Source organism: Thermobia domestica, chromosome 2 (assembly GCF_964235325.1).
Source record: "Thermobia domestica chromosome 2, izTheDome1.hap1.1, whole genome shotgun sequence".
Taxonomy (NCBI): domain Eukaryota; kingdom Metazoa; phylum Arthropoda; class Insecta; order Zygentoma; family Lepismatidae; genus Thermobia; species Thermobia domestica.
Genome location: NC_137455.1, coordinates 144,251,945 through 144,271,415, shown reverse-complemented (window position 1 = coordinate 144,271,415; position 19,471 = coordinate 144,251,945). Strand labels below are relative to the sequence as shown.

The following is a 19,471-nucleotide window of genomic DNA, read 5'->3' as shown; positions in this document are numbered from 1 at the left end:
TGGTGGGCCCTAGCAGTTCGAGGTGATGCGTCCGAACGGAGCAGGTGCATCAGCGACGGCGGACATAGCTACGCGTATGCGAGGATAGTGAAATCAAATAAGTTTTTTCTATGATACGAGTTTCAGTGGCACCTGTCGTGGTTTCATTTCATACTAGCAGTGCTCCACTAGGAAACACAAAATACAGCTACAATACACTGTGTAGAAATACACCGCCGATGGAAAATAGTATCTAACGTAGTCATATTTCATATGAACTTATTTATGGTATACAGGGTTGGTAAAAACCTTGATTTTTATTGAAAAAACCAAAAAAACAGTTTTTTTTTGTTTAAACCAGTTTTTTTTTTTTTTTTTTTTTGGTTTAAATAATTTACTCTATGTATTTATATTAGATATAGACAGAAATTAGGTTTTTTCTCCTTGGTGTTATTATGCAACAACAAGGTTATGCTGGAAGGGGTCACATAAGCTTAAAGCGGAATCCAAACCGCTTCTCGGCTTCATTCAGGAAAAATTGTCCATTTCGACACGAAACCGAGACTAATTGGTCACAAATGCGATTGCCGACTCACTCACAAAGGACTCCTGATAAAAATAGCTTGTACTGATCTTTACATAGGCCTAGTTGTTAATATAATTGTCAAGAGTCATTTCAGAAGGGCAAAAAGTTAAACAGTTATACAAGTAAAAACATTATACAATTATATATAAATCGGGAAACTGCCGCCTTAGCCATTGGGAAAATCCTGTTATTACTTTAGATGTATTTGTATATAAAATGTTAAGGTCAACGTATCATAATCACTACGCTAAAACTGAGGTATTACAAATTTGTTATGTAGATATCATTCAGTAAAATTAAAACAAAGTCAAATCCAAGCTGATGTTGGAAGCTGCGTAGGCACTTGATAAATTTTGCCAGTTTCTATCAATATATTTAAGCAATCTTGGCTTCTTTATAAAACAGGCATTCAGACAAGTAGAAATATATAATTTGGTTTCGTTTTGTATGTTTAGGCTTAACATCCTTATGAAATACCAAGGTTATCACGGAGAAGACTTTCGCTTAAAGGGACACCTCAAATTGCTACTTGGTTTACACTTGAAAGATGGGCTGTGGTTCGACCGAGAATTCAGCACGGGACCCCTTGATTAAAAGGTGAAAAGTACATAAACGTAATGCAGATGGTTTCATATGTGGAGACGTCACCATGAAGTTCACACGATTTAAAGCATTTTTCGTTCTTTTCTTGTTTGGTTTAAATCTTTTTTTTTTTTTTAACAGCTGTTTAAACTAGCCAACCCTGATTGTATATGTCGTTAAACACTTAAGATTTTACACTACAGTGCAACTGATACTACTTGTCTCTTGTGACAGCTCGCGGCGCGCGCGTGGTGCTCAATACTATGCTGCCAGCTTTTGCATCGGGTATTGAACGGTCGGGCATTTCGGTATACGAGTAGAACGAGTGAATTGTTTCTTGTTCCATATTAACATTTACTAAATGTAGAATGCTTATTCAGGGCGCAAAATTTCAGTCAGACGCACTCGCCAATCCGAAAATTATAGTCACCAGTATCTCTCACGTAAAAATTATGAGAGCCTCCCTCTCCCCCCGCCTTTGGTTTGACAAAGAAAGAGATTACATCAGGGCATAAAATTTCAAAACCAGATAATTAGAATCAGGATAATCAATTTTGAATTTGACAGTTCATATACATGTTTAAAAATATTTTACCATAAAATTTCACGTTTGTATAACGCTGTGTCTCTGCACTGAAGTACCAGTTGTCGATTGCAGTTTTCAGATCAAAGTCTTTATGTGAAGGGCCATTCATGGAAATTGTCAGCAAATCATCCATTATGTCAGTCTTTAGTGAATTACTGTAGGCAGTCTTAACTCCGTTGAGACTGTTGAAACCTCTCTCACACGAAACAGTACTCAGAGATAAAACTACACAAAAATGACAGTTGGATTTGGGAATCTCGTAATGAAGTTTTCATTGTAAATCTTTTTTAGTGTTCGATTCAACGTCAATGAACAAAACAAAAGTTTGTATTCTGCCCACTGCTAAGACAAGACTTCACATTCCGTGTTTTCTCTCACTCAGTGACAATTATTTTCGCGCCAAACAGAAACTGCGCAACCTTCTGAGTTTAGGCAGAAATCACTCCTACTGAACACTGATCGCGAGCTCTAAATTTTTAGTCGCCAGTGGCGACCGGAAATTTTGCGTCCTGCTTATTTAAAAACGCATTGTGAGAGAAACAAACATTATTGTAAATAACATTGGTACAATATTAAAGTACGGTAAATTCAACGATTCCTCCCTCTCACTATTTCTATAGGAAAGTTTTACTTTAACTGCTGAAAACAGAAATTTCCTTATAGTTGTAGCTAAATTACTAACATCAATACTGAACCTTGTTTATAATTACTGAACTTACGTTTGTATACCACACATCACAAATGATACGTCTTTATTTTGAACTCGTGACATTTCTGTTGCGATAACTTTAAAAGTTAATACAAATAGTAGTAAAGAAGAAAGAGAAATGTACTTACGTTTATTGTGTGATTGGAAATACTCCCAGTGAAGAATCACTGTCACTTTCGGAGCTGGAATTAACAGAGATTATCACTTCCTCCACACAGTGTTCAAGAATTCCCTCTTTATCCCATTGCTCGTCTAGGAGTTTCTTCGAATGTTGAACATCAATCCTGTTTTCCGCAGTGACACTACCAATTGCTTCTCTTGTAATTCTTTCCACTTCTGCCACTGTATTTTTTTTTTTTTTTTCCCTTGCTACATATCCTTTTACTTGCGCCCAAATATTTTCTATAGGGTTGAAGTGGGCGTGATAGAAGGAGAAGTCTTATGACCTGGTGACCCTTTCCCCTTGCTAATTCGTCGATTCTGTACAAAGGAATTTTGGGCTTGTATAAGGTCACCAGTTCTAGAAGCTCTGCCTTCTTCATGTCAGCTCTAACTGCACACTGGTATTGCGCTTTAACCAGTCCAAGACCTCAGACTTCCTGGACTGAGTTGTTGGAGGCTTATCGAGCATAACGGAATGGTATGGGCATTGTCCATAACAATGATGGATTTAGGGGATATATTTTCCAAAAGATTCTTGGAACCACTTCGCAAATGTATCGGAGTTCATTTCCGCGTGATAATCACCAGTTTTTTTAGATCTGAAATTGAGGAGGCAGTTTGGGACAAAACCACGGGGTGTGCCAGCATGAGGAACAATTATTCTTCCCCCCTTCCCTATTGGTGCGTTCATTGTACTATGCGCAGTATGATCGGTCCAGCCTTTTTCTAATGTGTGGCCTACATTGACCCATGTCTCATTTAACCAAACCGCATTATTATAATCACATTTCTTCATATCTCTGAGGTACCGACAACGCCAAGCCACGATGCCACTTTCCCTCAGCACTGTGCGTTTGGAGAATTTGTTAAATTCGATGAGACAGCTTCTAAGCGAGAACTTACTTCCGTGGAACAAGTTCACTTCTTTAAGGGTGGCTTAGAGCTTGCTTAATGTAGGATGCTCCTTGCGCATTTAATACGCGTATATATGACGACGAAGGGCATCCCGCTGGGATGAATCTAGAATTGTGACCTTTTCATAGCAGCGATGTTTTCTTGGAGTTTCAAGCAATACCTGCGATGGACCAGGCTCGTCCTTTCCTTGTTCTTCCTTCTTCTCAAGTTCCTCCTCTTTCCTTTTTTTTTTTTTTTTTCCTAATTTGCGCCACTGTTTTTCTGCTAATTAAGGGCAGACGCTATCCTTTCTGTAACTTAATTCACACCGATGAGAGGGCCACCATTTTCTCTTTCCTACTCAAAGTATTCGCGTAGTGAACACATCATCTCGCGAACTTGATCTCGTAAGGTGACACCCTGTCCAATTTTTGAATATTTCTTTACAGGCGAGTGAATTCTTCATCGTCCTCGTCTTCGACGAACAGGATTTCCACTTTCAGCCGCTTCATTCATTTCAGAGGACATACACACACACCAAAATAATAATAATAAGAGAAAATCAGAAATAAATAATGCACTAAACACTAAAAAAGCCGTATACACGAAATTATTCACTGCAAGTAAATCTTAATTTTATAAAATTAAATGACACAAAAGAGAACTAAAAAGAATGCTCTCAATAACCAGCAGGTCCACTACTCAAATCGACATTCGACTAAAACAATGTACACTTGTTTATATTCAAACTGGCAACGTGCTGAGAGGATGGAATGTTTACTAATGCAGAGCGAGAGAAATGAGCCACTATAATTGGCTGAACGTGCTGTTGCCATAGAAACAGTCCTTCTTGGCTGATTGTTATGACCACGTGCAGGAAAGAAAAACAGAGGAAAGCAACTGTTACAAGAGATAAGTTGTATCAGTTAAATTATAGTAACCCTATACTTGTAATTGGGTCATTACATATGAAATCAACTAAGCCCAAAACCTTATGCTGTCAGATTTCGATGAAACTTTGTATACATCTAGGCTCCTATGAGAGATGGTCATGCACCAAATTGTAGCCGTGTACTCCCTGTTGTTTCAGAGTACAGAGTGATAAAAAAATGGACAAATTTGATGTTTTTTTTGTAGAATCTTGTAAGCTTCAATTGGTCATATATCCCGTAAATATTGAGCTAGAGAGAAAAATAATATACCATTTTGAAGAGGAAAAAATGGGCTACAACATATGTCAGGAACGTTTATTTGAAAACCAAATATCATTTTCCGGGAAATTTTTGGTTCAGTGATATCTCAAAAAGTGCCCATTTGATTTCCTTAAAATTGGTATCAAAGTGACCCTATATTTCCTTCTTAAGTGTGCCAAATGTCAACTTGGGCCAAGAATGGACCTGGAGTCTACAATGATTTTCGTGTGACCATGCTGGGAGAGACACCTGGCGTGCCAATGTGGCAACTTGCCAATTTGTCAATACTGGTGAAGTAAGATGTAAAAAATATTTAACTATTATTGACCTGCTGAAAGTTGCCAGTTTTCAGTGGTGCCTGTGTTGAAGCAGTCGACTGGCTTCTACCATCTCTTTGTTGCTGAGAATGTATATACGGCCAGTTGCAGTTATGGGATCAACGAGAGAGATTATGTCACAAGCAGGCAGTGAGAGCACAGCTGGTAAATCTGGATATACAAAGGAAGGTGCTGATCCATGAGATCTCAGAAAACACAACTTTGCTGTTTCATGTATCTCGTCGACTTGCAGAACACAAGCAAGCCACTAGAAGTCACCAGAGGTGTAAGTTACAAAGCCTCTCATTCTATCAATGGTAATGCCAGCTTGTGAGCCATCTGCTGCAATTACTGTCTCTTCCTTAAAGTCTGGTTTAGAAGAATATTGCCTCATTGTGACCTTTCTTTGAGACACAGGAACCACAGAGTGAAATTTACAATTTCCAGGAATCTGTCGAGCTGCATCTAATCTGTCTTTTAGGAAGGTGGCTTCCTCTTCATGTTCTCCCTCTGTGCACTACATATACACCATTTTAGAATTCTTGCTGTCATTCGTGGCCCAGTTGTACAATTGGCGTGGAGTCATGATCTGATTTGTGTACGGTCTTTAAAGGTTTGCTTTTGCAGCTTTCCTTTTCAGTGCTCACTAAATACTATGCAATGTATTACAATTGATAATGGAATGTTCCAAAGATCCCCACAGGATTACTGAATTACAGATTGCACCAGAAAAACATTACTGCTAGGTCAGTTACACCTTATTTCACCAGTATTGACAAATTGGCAAGTTGCCACAATGGCACTCCAGGTCTGTCTCTCGACATGTCACACGAAAATCATTGCAGGCTCCAGGCCCATTCTTGGTCCAAGTTGACATTTATGCCGGACATATGGAGTACCTTGGCACCCAATTTCGAGAAAATCAAATGAGCACTTTCTGAGATATCACTGATCCAGAATTTTCCCGGAAAATGATATTTGATTTTCAAATAAATGTTCCTGACATATCTTGTGGCCTGCCTTTTCCTCTTCAAAATGGTATATTATTTTTCTCCCTAGCTCAGTATTTACGGAAGATATGACCAATTGAAGCTAACAAGGCTCTACAAAAAACATCAAATTTGTCCATTTTTTACCACCTTGTACTCTGAAACTACAGGTGTACAAGGCTAAAATTTGGTGCAAGACCATTTCTCATAGGGGTCTACATGTACACCAGGTTTCATCAAATTCCGAGGCGAACGAGTTTTTTTTTTTCTTCTGAAAATTAGGTTGATTTCCCATGAAACAACTCAAACCTAGAATACGGTATTGGTGTATTATTTTGTATTTAATTCTACCGCCTGCAAAAGGGGGTCTATCCGGTTGCAATGATGTGAACATACTTTGGGGAAGATGGCTGAAATTCAGCTCAATTGTAGAGCAGACTGTAGACTCTATATTTGAAAAGCAAATTGTCCTAGAATGGATGGAACACAGTCAAAAAAGAAAAAGCAAGAAAGAAAGGCACGAAACATTGACATTAATGTCAATGAATAAACAAATAATTCTTCACTTATCTCAAAAACTAAAAGAGGGAAATGACTGAAATTCGGCTTAAATGTAGAAGAGAGACTGTAGATTCGATATTCCAAAAGCAAATTTCCTAAAATAGATGGAACATAGTAAAAAATTACAAACATGAATATTAAAGTTAATGGAAAATCAATGAAAAAATGAAGTCGTCCACATATCTCAAAAACTATGTATAATGAGATGGTCAATTGAAAGCTTATTGTAAAGACATAATGAAGAGCTTAAAAACGATATATAGCACGTAAGATAAATATAGATAGAACTTTGTCAAAAGTCAAGTTGTTTGAGTAAAATCGATAATAACGACAAAGTATATGCATTTTCTGCGAATTACCCAGTGCGCCCCACACGGAGGTTACGTGCATGGAATATCTCACATCTGGATTTGGATTTGGAATCTCCAGACTCGATTTATCACGGAACTTGACTTTTGACCTGGTCGCGTGATAAAGTCTGGCCCCTATGGAAAACCGAATAGGCCTTTGTTCTTCATAAATATCTCTTTTCGTGCAAAGTGTTGAATTTTACATGTAAAACTTCCAAAATGTGGTGCGCCAAAAGTAAACCAGGTCCGAGAATTTCTGACTCACCGAGAAGTGTAGGATGGAGGTAAGCGAGTAACAGTGGGTTTGGTACTGTAGCAAGCACAGTCCGAAGTCTTGGTTGTGCCCTGAAGAAAAAAATAAACGTCCTTAACTCATGAATAAGAATTAAGTGCTGCAGACTGGGTTCAGAAATATGGAACCGAAACTAAACTAACGTACCTTAACATGCTGGATCTACTCTGCGACACAAATTTCATTATGACATGTAATTATTGCTCAGTCAGTTGCTAAAGTCTGAATTTTCCCTACCTTCCAGAACCAATGAATTAATTCAGCTTGAGAAGCGAGATAGAGTGATATGTTCATCATACATGATGGCATGTGTACCCACCAACTGCACTGAATTTAAGTTCTGGTCATGGTTCAGGGGGCCTCAGGATAAAAGTAGGTCCTTTCCTTCATAACCTCGACATATATTATACTGTACAAGGTATAACAAAAGTCCTTTGCCATAAGCTAACTTTGTTTGAGTGCAGATACGAAACAAATGTAGCCTAAAGAGAGCCTAGTTCGATTTCCAGTGGAAGCTTATATGGTTTGAATATCACGTTAAGCTGTAGGCCCATGTCTCATAGTCTCAATGCTGAAAAGATACGCAGAGCTCCCTCGTGGCTATGTAAATAGAGTACACGCGCCTTTGGCGCGGGGGATCCTACGTGATTCCCAACGAGACCTCACGTGGTTCGGATCCCACGTTAAACTGTAGGTGTACGTCTTTCATAACCCCCTTGCTGAAAGGCCAAAATGAAAAGGAACACTAAACTCCAAACCAACCAACCAACTAACCTCTAACTCAGATTTGTGATTAGTTTTATAGGAAATTTTTCAAATTGTAGTTTTCCATATTACAAATTTGTAAAGTCAGTGTACAGTCTTAGTAATGTCATTCATAGGAATAGGCCACCCTAAAGGGGTAGCCGATTAGAGATGGCGAACGGTACACGTTTATCTACTAAATGCTTTCAGTTATACTTTAAAAAGTACTGAATACATAATATCAAACTTGGTTTGCGCTTGTAGAAAAAAAAAATAAAATAAAAATATAACGTTGTATTCGTGAGGTCATGTATTCATTCTTAATTCAACTGAAAGCGTCTCATGTAGTTTCTAGGGAGAGAGGGGATGAGTGAGATGTAGTACGGTAATGTATTAAACGTGTTTCAAGCGGTAGCAACAATGTCACCACCTTGCATATAAACATTTGAGAGTTGTTCTATTGGAAGGGAAGAACTATTCACTCCTCTCAGTGTTGCTCGGTAGTGTGTGCATACAGACGAAGATGCTGCTATGAAGTGTTACTGTGAGATTAGACGTTCCTAAAACAATGTTTCGAAGTTAGAAGCACGGATACCAGGGAAAGTCATGCAGATCTTCTGGAATAAAATCTTGCTATATCGGTTGATGGTCCGTTGGGTAGCAGCGTTCGGACGAGGACGTGAGAAAGTTGAGGATTTACCAACGTGAAGCAAGTCCTGTTTTTGATGCTCAGTACGTGGAGTTAATTGAGTCCCTTCTGGTGATGGCTGTGTGTTGGACAGCAAGGCCGCATAGGTAGGAGACATGCACACAGTGTTCGATGTTTCGTACCGCGTACCGAGGTATCCACATTGGCCTTGGTTGCGTAATTGCCTTTGAAAATGGACATGTTATACTCTTGCAAATGACCATTTAATACTTACAACGTGGAAGCATACGTGTTTCTGGATCTAATCATTTGCCATGGACAAAATCTGGGCACTATCATATGAGCCAGAATTGAAAAGACAGTCCAATAAATGGTTCCACCTATTGTTTCCCCGGTCCAAACAAACTGCAGGAAGAGTGATGCTGATAGTAGCGTATGATGTGGAACGTGTTATACTTCACCATGCGGTTATTCCAGGCCAGACAGTGAATCCCGATCACTACTGCCGGTTCTTAAGACTTTATCATCGTCTACTTAATGGAGGATACGGCGGCAGTTTCAAGCACGTCCACTACATGACAATGGCTGTTGTCACAATGGTGCTTTTGTGGGCGACTTACTCTAAAGAGGAAATGGTTAGTCTTTGAACCTTCTCAGATATGAACCCGTATGACTTAAATCTCATCTTCCAATTGAAGAAACCATCTAGAGAATAAGACTTTTCCACCATAGACGCTATTCTGCATTCAATTGATAAGTGCTGTATCGTGAACATTAATGGAACGAGACTGCTATTGGTACACAGGGTACTCCAGGATTGCAGCAGAAGGACGTAAATATGGCTGAGGATTACACTTAAGGCATGTAAACGTTTGTACGATCTACAATAAAAGGTTTGTACTCTATGAATGTGTTGCCATGACTTTCTTATCAACCCTTGTATATTCTTGGAATGATACGCAATTTGTTTTATTATTTCTTGATTTTAAATAGAAAAGTGTTGAAATTTGTAATTATTTCTTATTTTGACCTTTACAGTCAACATCTGGATTAAGTCGTCATCGTATGGCTGTCCCTACAGAGCGTTACCAGCCTGAAATAGAACGTCTGTCTGAGAAACTGGAGTGTGTTGGAGATGATTGTAATCCTGAAGAGATTGCCAGAGAAGTTACAGATTTGTTGAATCGAATGTCCGAGGAATATGAAACAGAAGGTAAATTAGTTCTTACTATTTCGTACTTTAGGGTTATTCTTAAATTGTAAGTTGGAATATTCGATTCTGTTCTCACGGAGTCAAGATGTGATTTAAATCAAAATTTCACACCATAAGAGAAGGTCAGTATGAGAAGAAAGAAGCGACCTAATATTAGAAAATACCTACATTAAAAGAAAGTGGTCAGTGTCAAATGGTCTAAGTCATTTGAAAATTGTTTAAAGCCGTGGTTTCTAAGCTGCACCGCACAACTCTGGTTCGCTGTGGCTAGTCTATAGTGGTATTGTAAAATATTCATTGACATGATATGGTTAATATATTTTTTATTTTAACGTAAAATTGTTCATGAATTTGAAGTAAAGCTTTAATTTTTCTTAATTTAAACAAATTAACCGCACAAAGTGCCGACTGGATTATGTGATAATCCTGTGTTGTAACCAAGGTTATGAGAAACCCAGTTAAAAATAAAAAACAGCCCAGTGGTTTTATTGGGTAAATAGTGTTTTACTAAATTTTTTTACTTAAAGTTATATTCCTATAAAGGTAACCAAGAAAGTTCTGTCGCATTTTGTGGAGGTATGTGTTCAATTGGTCCTCTCACCATGAGTTGAATGCGAATGGAGGTAAGACGAAGGTCAGTTGTTGATGTGGGTATATCCAACACACTACCTGGTTGTGGCAGTTCAGTTACACCGTGAAGTTACGTAAGGACAGAGTGAGTATAGGACCTTCACAGACGTCATAAGGGCGTGTATGCTGTATGAGTTCAAACTGCGTCCAACGCCCCTGTAGCGGGGCGGAAGATATGCCAGGCCTTTGATGAGGGTGTCGTGACTACGCGGACAGTGCAGCGGTGATTTAACAAATTTAAGGATGGTGGCGAAACACTCAAAGATGCACCAGGTGCCAGAAGACTAACACATGTTCAAACTGGAGAGCTTCAGGTAGCAATTGAGGCGAACAGTGGCCAGACATGTGAGGAACTGGGACTACAATTCTATGTGAGTGGAGAAACCATTCGGCAGCACCTTATCAACTTGGGTAGCACTACAAGTTGGGTCGATGGATCCCACATGATTTGACTCCGGGCCAGAAGGCAACGCGAGCAGATACCTGAGCCATTTCTGGACAGAGTGTTGACATGTGATGAGAAGTGGGTCCTGTACGAAGCTCCACGGCGCTGTCATCATTGATTAGCATCCCATGAACCGGTTCCAAAATAGCGAAAACCAGCTTTGGACCAGAAGAAGATCCTCCTGTGTGTTTGGTGGACTGCTCGCGGCATCGTGCATCAGTAACTGCTACCAGCTGGTCAGAGCATCAATGCAACTGTGTACTGTCAACAGTTGAGCTGTGTTAAAAAAAAAACTCAAAACCCTGGAGCCACCACTTCTGAATCGCAAAGGGATCCTCCTATTACAGGACGACGCTAAGCCGCACATGACTATGATGACCCAGGATACCGTTTTATGCCTTGGATGGGAAACACTATTGGATTCGCCATACTCTCCGGACCTTGCACCGTCCGATTATCACCTGTTTCATTCCTTGAACAATCCCTAGTAGAGGTGCAAAATGCATTTGATACCTTCTTCGCTTCACGGCCCACCAACTTCTACTGCGATGGAATCCATGGCTTTCGAGAACGTTGGCAGACGGTCGTCGGTGCTGATAGGGACAAATTTTGATCTTCCAGGTACGTCTTAGGTGACATATCGATGTTCGAAGATTGTGGGTGAAAGAGTGACAGAACTTTCTTGGTTACCTTGATATTTAAAATACCATTTAAGTATTGATGTTCTATTGTACATGTGAAACTGAAATTCCTCTGTCGCGCAGAGGAAATTCGTGAAATCCATCCACGTTTCTTAGAATACACATTGCACCATTGACACTTACATATATTTCGATTTGTAGAAACAAGATCTTTTTTAAAGAATAACAATCAGCTGGGTAATAATACATAATATAGAATAACACCCCTATTAAACGAAGGATTCAAATTCTTGGGACAGAAGATCGTTTCAATTTCCTTCAAAACACGCCAGGATCTGGAATAGTACTTTAGGGTGAGGAGGCAGAGGTTAAAGTATTCATGAAGTGAACTTTCTTTTTTTAATCTGCTTCTTTTGGAATAATTGAAATACTGGATTTTTTTTTTTTTTTTTTTTGTAATTTCCGATTGTCAATTTGCTTTGTTACAATAGTTTTTACGATCAAATGACTTTTGTAGCATAGATAATCGTACTATACGTCACATACAGGTACGCAAGAAAAAATTAGGACTTTCCCCGATCTTGTTTTTAATGCAACTCTTTTTCGTTTTGATGTGTGTAATTATTGAAGTGTAACGTTCAGAAAATAAAGGAAGATCTTTAGTAATTTCCTTTTCTACTTTCGAGCGGCGACAGGAGAGGAAGTGAAATCATGAAGAAAGAAAAAAAAAAAAAGATTTTCAACCGATTTACATGTTTCACGTTTGACCCTTGTGAAAAAAAAAAGTTCGTTCCAATATAAAGATTTTCACCCACCTAGAGACCATGCCGTTAACCGCATCGAGACTAAATTTTAAGCTTAAGGTTTTATAAATTCTCTAGGGGAAGTTTTGGATTTTCTTCCTAACTCCAAAAAATAGTTTACTGAAAAGTAAAAATCAAAATTTGTGACTTTCTCGAAAACAACTCTAACGATTTTGTTCATATTGCTCAAATCGGTGTTTCATTTACAACCCTATAGTGTGATGTAAAGTCGTTTTTCTAGGAAAGATCCGCAAGGGACAGTTTATTGTAGGGGTAAATTTTCCTCAGATGATATTCTCAGAATCGACTCAGGCAATTTTGTTTATTTTTGTAAATAAATGTTTTATTAATAACCTAACAGTAGGCATACCTCATTGCCCTGGAAATATCCACAAAGGATAGTTCATTCTTTGGGGTGAGTTCTTCTCGGGCAGTTTTTCTAAAAACAACACAGGCAAATTCTGTTCATATTTCATTAATAACCCTATTATACGGGTTAAAACATTTCTCGTGAATAAATACACAACGAATAGTTAAGTGTTGGAGGCGAGTTTACTTTTTGGATGACTTTCTCAAACGACTCAGGCGATCTTGATTATATTTAATGAATAACACTATATTGTTGCCCAAATTACTTCTCACAATAATATCCACAAGGGTAGTTTTCTTTCTTCTTCTTCTTTTTTCATTTCCTTAAATATGATTCTTTCGATGTTGTTGATATAAACAAATATTTCATTAATAACCCTAATACCAGGGGTGGCTGGTGCTATAGGTTGCATAGTTGTACAACTGTCTTTTTCTTTATGGAATAGAGAATGTTTTTAAGTATTAAAGTATGTTTCAGCAAAAATAAACCTTTGTTTTCCAAAAATAAACCTTTTCTTACTGATATGCAAATTAAGTCGTTGTATTTCTTTAACTGGGACTAATAAAAGTCGTAGTAAACTAACTTGAACTTAATTAGTTCTTCTGTACTCTGCAGTATTTTAAAATTGTCCATATGTAATTCTGTATAATGGTTTCACTTGTGCAACTGTTTATCTTTTTGTCTTTCTCAAATGACTCTTGACAATTAGACAATTATATTAAAAGTATGTAAAAATCAGTACAACGTATCAGGAGTCCTTCGTGAGTGAGTCGACAGACGTATTACATTTGTGGCCAATTAGTCCCGGTTTCGAGTTCAAATGGAGGACAATTTGTTTCGGATGTAAGTCGGAAAACGGTTTGGACTCCGCTTTAAGCTTGTGTGACTCCTTCCAGCATAACCCGGTTGTTGCATAATAACACCAAGGTGAAACAAACTTATTTCTGTCCATATGTGATATAAATACATAGACCTGGTTTAAACAACAACAACAACAACAACAAAAAAAAAAAAAAAAAAGATTTAAACCAAAAAAAAACCTTTTTTTATTATTATTATTATTATTTTTATTTATTTTTTTCAATAAAAACCATGGTTTTTGCCAACCCTGGTCAGGCATATCTCAAAATTCGGTTGATGGCATGTCTGAGAATTTCACCCTGCATGGAATAATCTGTACACCCATTGACCATTAATGAAATATGCATTTTTCGATTACGTTTGCGTGACTTCCTTTACGCTGATAAGGACCACCATCCACAGTCTCTCGAGAGCTCCTTCATGGCTAAGCGGTTAGCGTACGCGCCTTTGGCGTGGGAGACCCGGGTTCGATTCCCGGCGGGAGCTCATGTGGTTCGGATTCCACGTTAATCAGTAGGTCCACGTCTCATATAGCCTCGCTGCTGAACGGGACGTAAAACTCAAAATCACCTCACCTCACCACAGTCTCTCGAATTCGAAATAGGGTCTCTTGAAATTTGGCTTTTCGCGATTTTGGACAGCCCTAGCTCTGAAACTATTCACTTTTGCCATAGGTCCATATGAAGTTTTTCTCTTATTTTGATGTGAGGAATCACCTCTTAAAGTTTGTCGGTATAGTTCATTAACACCCTGTATATATTTATTTCAATGATATTCTCTTGTGGACATCTCTTAATATGTATGATGGGGGCGCGGTGGCTCAGTGGTAGAGCGTTCACCTCTGGTGCTTGGGGTCCCGGGTTCGATCCCAGCCTCCGCCAAGTGAACTTTGTGGTGGACAAACACCGTGCTCGTGGGTTTTCTCGGGGTTCTCCCGTTTCCTCCCACTTTCTTCATTCCACCATCTCACTCATCTCTCATTATCACCGTCTCCTTTAGCCTAACCGGCATAACCGTGGGACGTAAAACTTAAAAGATTTAATATGTATGTATTTGAGACAAATTCTGGAACTAGGCGTGTGTTGAGAAATGCGATTGAAGAAAGCGATTATAATCACATTAAGGTTCTCATTTCAATTCACGTTTTGAAGTATACTTTTGAAGGAGTTTCTTATCCTCCCCCCAAAAAAATAACTACTGGGTACTTTTGGGCTGGGGAAAATTCCAACAACACTAGTTATAAATGTAAAAACTGCAGAAAAATTTTGTACAGTGCGGCTGCCGTGATTGAATCTTATCTTGTGCGACACCCACAGGATAAGATCCGATCTGAGATATAATAGATAAGTATAAATGTTAATGATACTTCTTCGAAGGCCTATGCACTTTCCTCAAATAAGTTGGACAATGAGGAAATCAAATTCTTGTTGTACTTCCAAATTATGATGTGTATAAATATGTGTCGGAAGTCTTATAGAAAACTTCCGTCTGTCGATAGATATCAGCAAAAACGGCAAGAGATAAAGTAAGTGTTTATTATTATTAATTAAGCGTCCCGATTGTAGATTTCATCCCCGCCTTTATCGTTCTACTGGAATTAGAGACAGTAGATGCAAACACCTTGGATTCCCATAGAGCACGTTTTAAATTCGGTTATATTTTTCTTTTTTAAACAAGGTATCATGTGGCTCAGTGGTAGAGCGGTTACCTCTGGTGCAAGGGATCCCTGCCCATGGCTAAGACCATGTGAGGTTGCGGTAGACAACATTTTATACATGGGTTTTATCGAGGTTCTCCCTTTTCCTCCTATATTCTTATTCCATTATTTTTAAGTAGCTGTTCACTTGTATTAATCATTTGTGTCCTTTACCCAAAAGGCATAATCGTGGGACGTTATATTAAAAATTTATTTTTATTTCTTTAATAGTACATAACTATAAAATAGTCAAAATGAACGTTAGGCTCTGCAGACTTTTGATATTTTACTGACAATGAAGGACTCTGAACTATGATTTTACTGTAGAAGATGTTAAAGCTGATTTAGAATGATGACTTAATTTAATAACTGAATAAGTTCTCAATCATTGTTGATAAGTTATCGTATTTCAGCAAACCGACTGCAAGAAATTTTGGGGAACATAGGTTTTACCGAAGACGACCTCTCAGAAGAAGGAAGAAACAATTTGGCTGCCTTAGTTGATTATGCATTAGTAAGTAAACTATTTTTTGCTGAGTCATGTAAGCTATGAACTGTTAGTGAGTATATTTCTGAAGTAGTAGCTAAGGTCATTATCAATCAAGTGTCGAGGATATCGAGTGGATTCGATTACTACTTAGATTGATCAACTGCCTTATTTAGTTATTTTTCAATTTAATGCTGATATGATGGTTTCAGTAGAATACACGCTAAAGTGTTTTTTGTAACGTACAAGACAGTGAGATTTGACAGTATACAAAAAATTATCAATACATACCAGAATATGTTACTATATTGTAGTCTTCATTCTAGTATAAATAATATAGAAGAACGGATTTTGGAATTTTTGCAAATCTGAAGTCATCGGTATCAGGTTTGGAGCAGGATTAAGTACACTGTCTTCTGCATGATATGGATAATGTTCATAAAAAATTAGTCCCATTCCGTTCATAAGTTCCATTCGGTTACGACATTAAGAGTATCACAGGACCGGTAGTGCGGCAAAAATGTAGTTCCCAGAGAACAAATGTATATTTTGCATAGGTAAGGAATTACATATTATTGAGTTCCTATTTTCTTCTGTTCTGCAACGGACCGAAAGACAATTGCTGGTTTATTTCTGCATATCGTTTGTGCTAAAGAGGCACTGAATAATTAAACATAATTTTGTTGATTGATTATGTTGAAGATCAAGTTCAAAAACCAGAATTTGGTGTATTGGAAGCATATACGTTAGCCATTTGGACACGAAAAAACTTTACAAAAATCACATAGTTTGGAATGAATTTGAACTTACGACCCCAATCAGAGGAAAGCATTTTGTCATTCAGCAATTGTCGCCGTATTTGGTTCATTTTTTTATAGTATTGTGACGAAAGAAATTTAAAAAATATATATATGATGATTGAAATCAGAGTCAAAATACATAACATACATATAATAATGTTACTTATTGCCAACCTTCCAGTTAGGGAATCGCATTAAGATATTAATCGAGGGCTAGTAGCGTGTTTTTGATGCACATGGTTCTGGATTCTGCCGCTGACTATGCACAAAACTTATTTAAAACACCATATGATGATTCTTACAACGTATAAACTACAGTTTCCGTTCTTCATGAGGTTGGTATAAAGAAATAAAAAAGTAATATAGATCCTGTAATAATCCTTTAGGCTTTTTCTTCTTCTTCTTCTTCTACACAGTAGAATTATTCAAGTGGCAGAATAGTTACTATTCACGTGACTTATTTCCTTTATGTTTTTACTATATATACTTCTATCCAAACCTGAATGCATGTAGCGTGTTTTGAAAGACTGAGGACCGAATTCAGTTTAGCAAAGAATTGTTCGTTAATCTTTACTGTTCAGGGTACTCGTGGAGTGTCAATCAGTTTGTTACTAGTGTGCAGCGTAATGTTTGAATAACGTTTGCTGAAGATCTACAGACTGGACACACGATTTGATACGTGGTACTTCGATTTTAACGAAAGAGATTGCATCTGTAAGCGCAAGTCATCCACCAGTAAGCGTTGACCCAGTGAATGGTATCCGTGCAACTTTCACACGAAGTTCACAGAAATCCACTGTCGGAATCACCAAGAATTGAACATCCCGCAGCCGATTCTATGGATTGCAATTGTTGCAGACTGTGAAATCGACCGATAAAATGAAGCGACTTTTTGTGAGTGTGCAAAATAATGAACAGACTGTGAGAAAACGTAATGTTACAGAAAACCCACTTACTCCGATGAGCATGTGTGAGATTCTGTCAAGAGTGAATGTAGACTGTGTTATAAACCATAAGAAAGTGTAAAACCTCTTTTACTTATTTATTTATTTATTTTATTTATTCGACGAGAAAAGGATCTTCGGTATTTCGTACCTGGATATGTTACAAAATGGCTTCTGCTGCAGCTTATCAATAAGTGGAAGTGGTTACAATGAAACGTTTATAACAAATTTTAAATTGACAAGATTAAATTAACTGACATTCCAGATTTTGTCATCCAGCAGTATAAGAAGTAAGCTTAATAGACGGCTGCCAAGCAACCTGTCACTCTGTCATGCTGGATGTGCCCATAGATATGCAGATTTTTCTGTGGGTATGTAAATTTTAAAAGCCACTTTTACCATTAATCGTGATAATCTGGGAGTACATATCGCAAAAACCGTTGAATCAATCGATCGTGATATGCTACATGTACGGCAGGAATTTGACTATAGACTAGATGTCTGTCGAGTGACAAAGGAGATTCAAATTGAACAACTCCATGTGAAAAACAATTTTGATACTGTAAAACGAAAGTTCTCAAATTTATCTTTTCTTTGATATCACTTCTACGCTTCTGGGTTATTAAACGTGAATTATGACTATTCCTAATAGGAAAGATTATTTGCATAATAACAAGGCTCATAGCGAGTCACTGTTTTAACTAAAAATTACTTTTTTGGGAAGTAAAGTGACTTTTTCGTGTGATTTATGTTTTGCATTGGCAGTTTTCTGAGAAAAATATTTTTTAAAAATTGAAAAAGGCAGAAACTTGTTACTCATTACTCTTCTGAAAGCTTCAGTACTTGCTGCCACATGTGAAACAGTCAGCTTTATTCTCACTTCATCTTTTATTCTTTCTAAAGCACAGTGAATGGTTGGTGGATGTTTAAGCTCTCAAAGTGGGGTTGAGAACCCTTCTGTGTCTATTCTTTCTTCTATCATAATAGTCTTTTAGTTTTCTCTCGTAATAGTTAACGCTCCTCTCAACGTTGTGTGTGTGTGTGTTTGTGTGGTTCATCATGTTTGTCTTGTGTTATGCTTCCTGTATGTTCTTCTTAAGAGTAGGTGATGAATTTGAATATTTCATGGCTTTGAAAACTAAATATAATGTCTGGGATGAAGAAATTTGGAAATAGGGCAGAACTGGTTCCACTTACTCAGAAGCTTCTTACGTCTGCTAAGTCTGCTTCCCGTAACTACAAAGCATACTTAGAAAACCTAAGAAAGGAGGAAGCTCAAAAAGAAGAAGTAAAGAAGAAAAGATGAAACAAAATAACAAACAAAGAGAGAGGTGTTGGAGAAATTGACAAAGGAAAAAACGGGCATGGTGAGATTTTGGTCACTTTTTCGTGTGCTTTTGGTCACTTTTCAACTATTCACCACTATGAGCCCTGTAATAACCTTGTACAATTTCTACTTTGAAATGAATTTTTTCAACGTCCCATGATTGCGGTGTTTCACGTCCACCCAAGTTAAGGGAGAAGGTGGTGATGATAATGAATGAAATGAAATTAAATGAAGTCTTTGAGTTTTACGTTAAAATGGAGGAATGAAGAAAGTGAGAGGAAATGGGAAAAGTCCAAAAGAAACCGCCCATACTGTTCGTCCATCATAAAGCCCACTTGCTGCGAGCTGAAATCAAACGAGGAACCCGACGCAACGTATCAAACATTTCCTTCATTGTGTTATTTTATATACAGGGTGTTAACGAACTATACTGAAAGACTGTAAGAGGTAATTCGACAGATCAAAATAATAATAATGAAAAAAGGATCTTGTGGTTCATATGGACACGTTGAAAAAAGTGCATAGTTTCAAAGCTAGGGTCGTCCAAAAGCGGGGAGAACTACATTGCTGAAATATGTATTTTTGGATGATGTATGTGCGTCGTTGATATAGACCACCACTTCATGGTTTCCCTTGTTCGAAATAACGCGTGTTGCAATGT

General features: G+C 37.8%; 1 protein-coding gene across 1 annotated transcript in view; it reads left to right on the top strand.

Annotated features, from left to right (window-relative positions):
* The window catches only part of LOC145675930 (HAUS augmin-like complex subunit 1), a 39,040-nt gene that overhangs the window by 1,113 nt on the left and 18,456 nt on the right, over positions 1–19,471 (top strand). The window contains exons 2-3 of the mRNA XM_081746739.1: positions 9,632–9,806; positions 15,666–15,766. Coding sequence (XP_081602865.1) covers positions 9,632–9,806; positions 15,666–15,766 — 276 coding nt within the window. The remainder of the gene's footprint in view (positions 1–9,631; positions 9,807–15,665; positions 15,767–19,471) is intronic.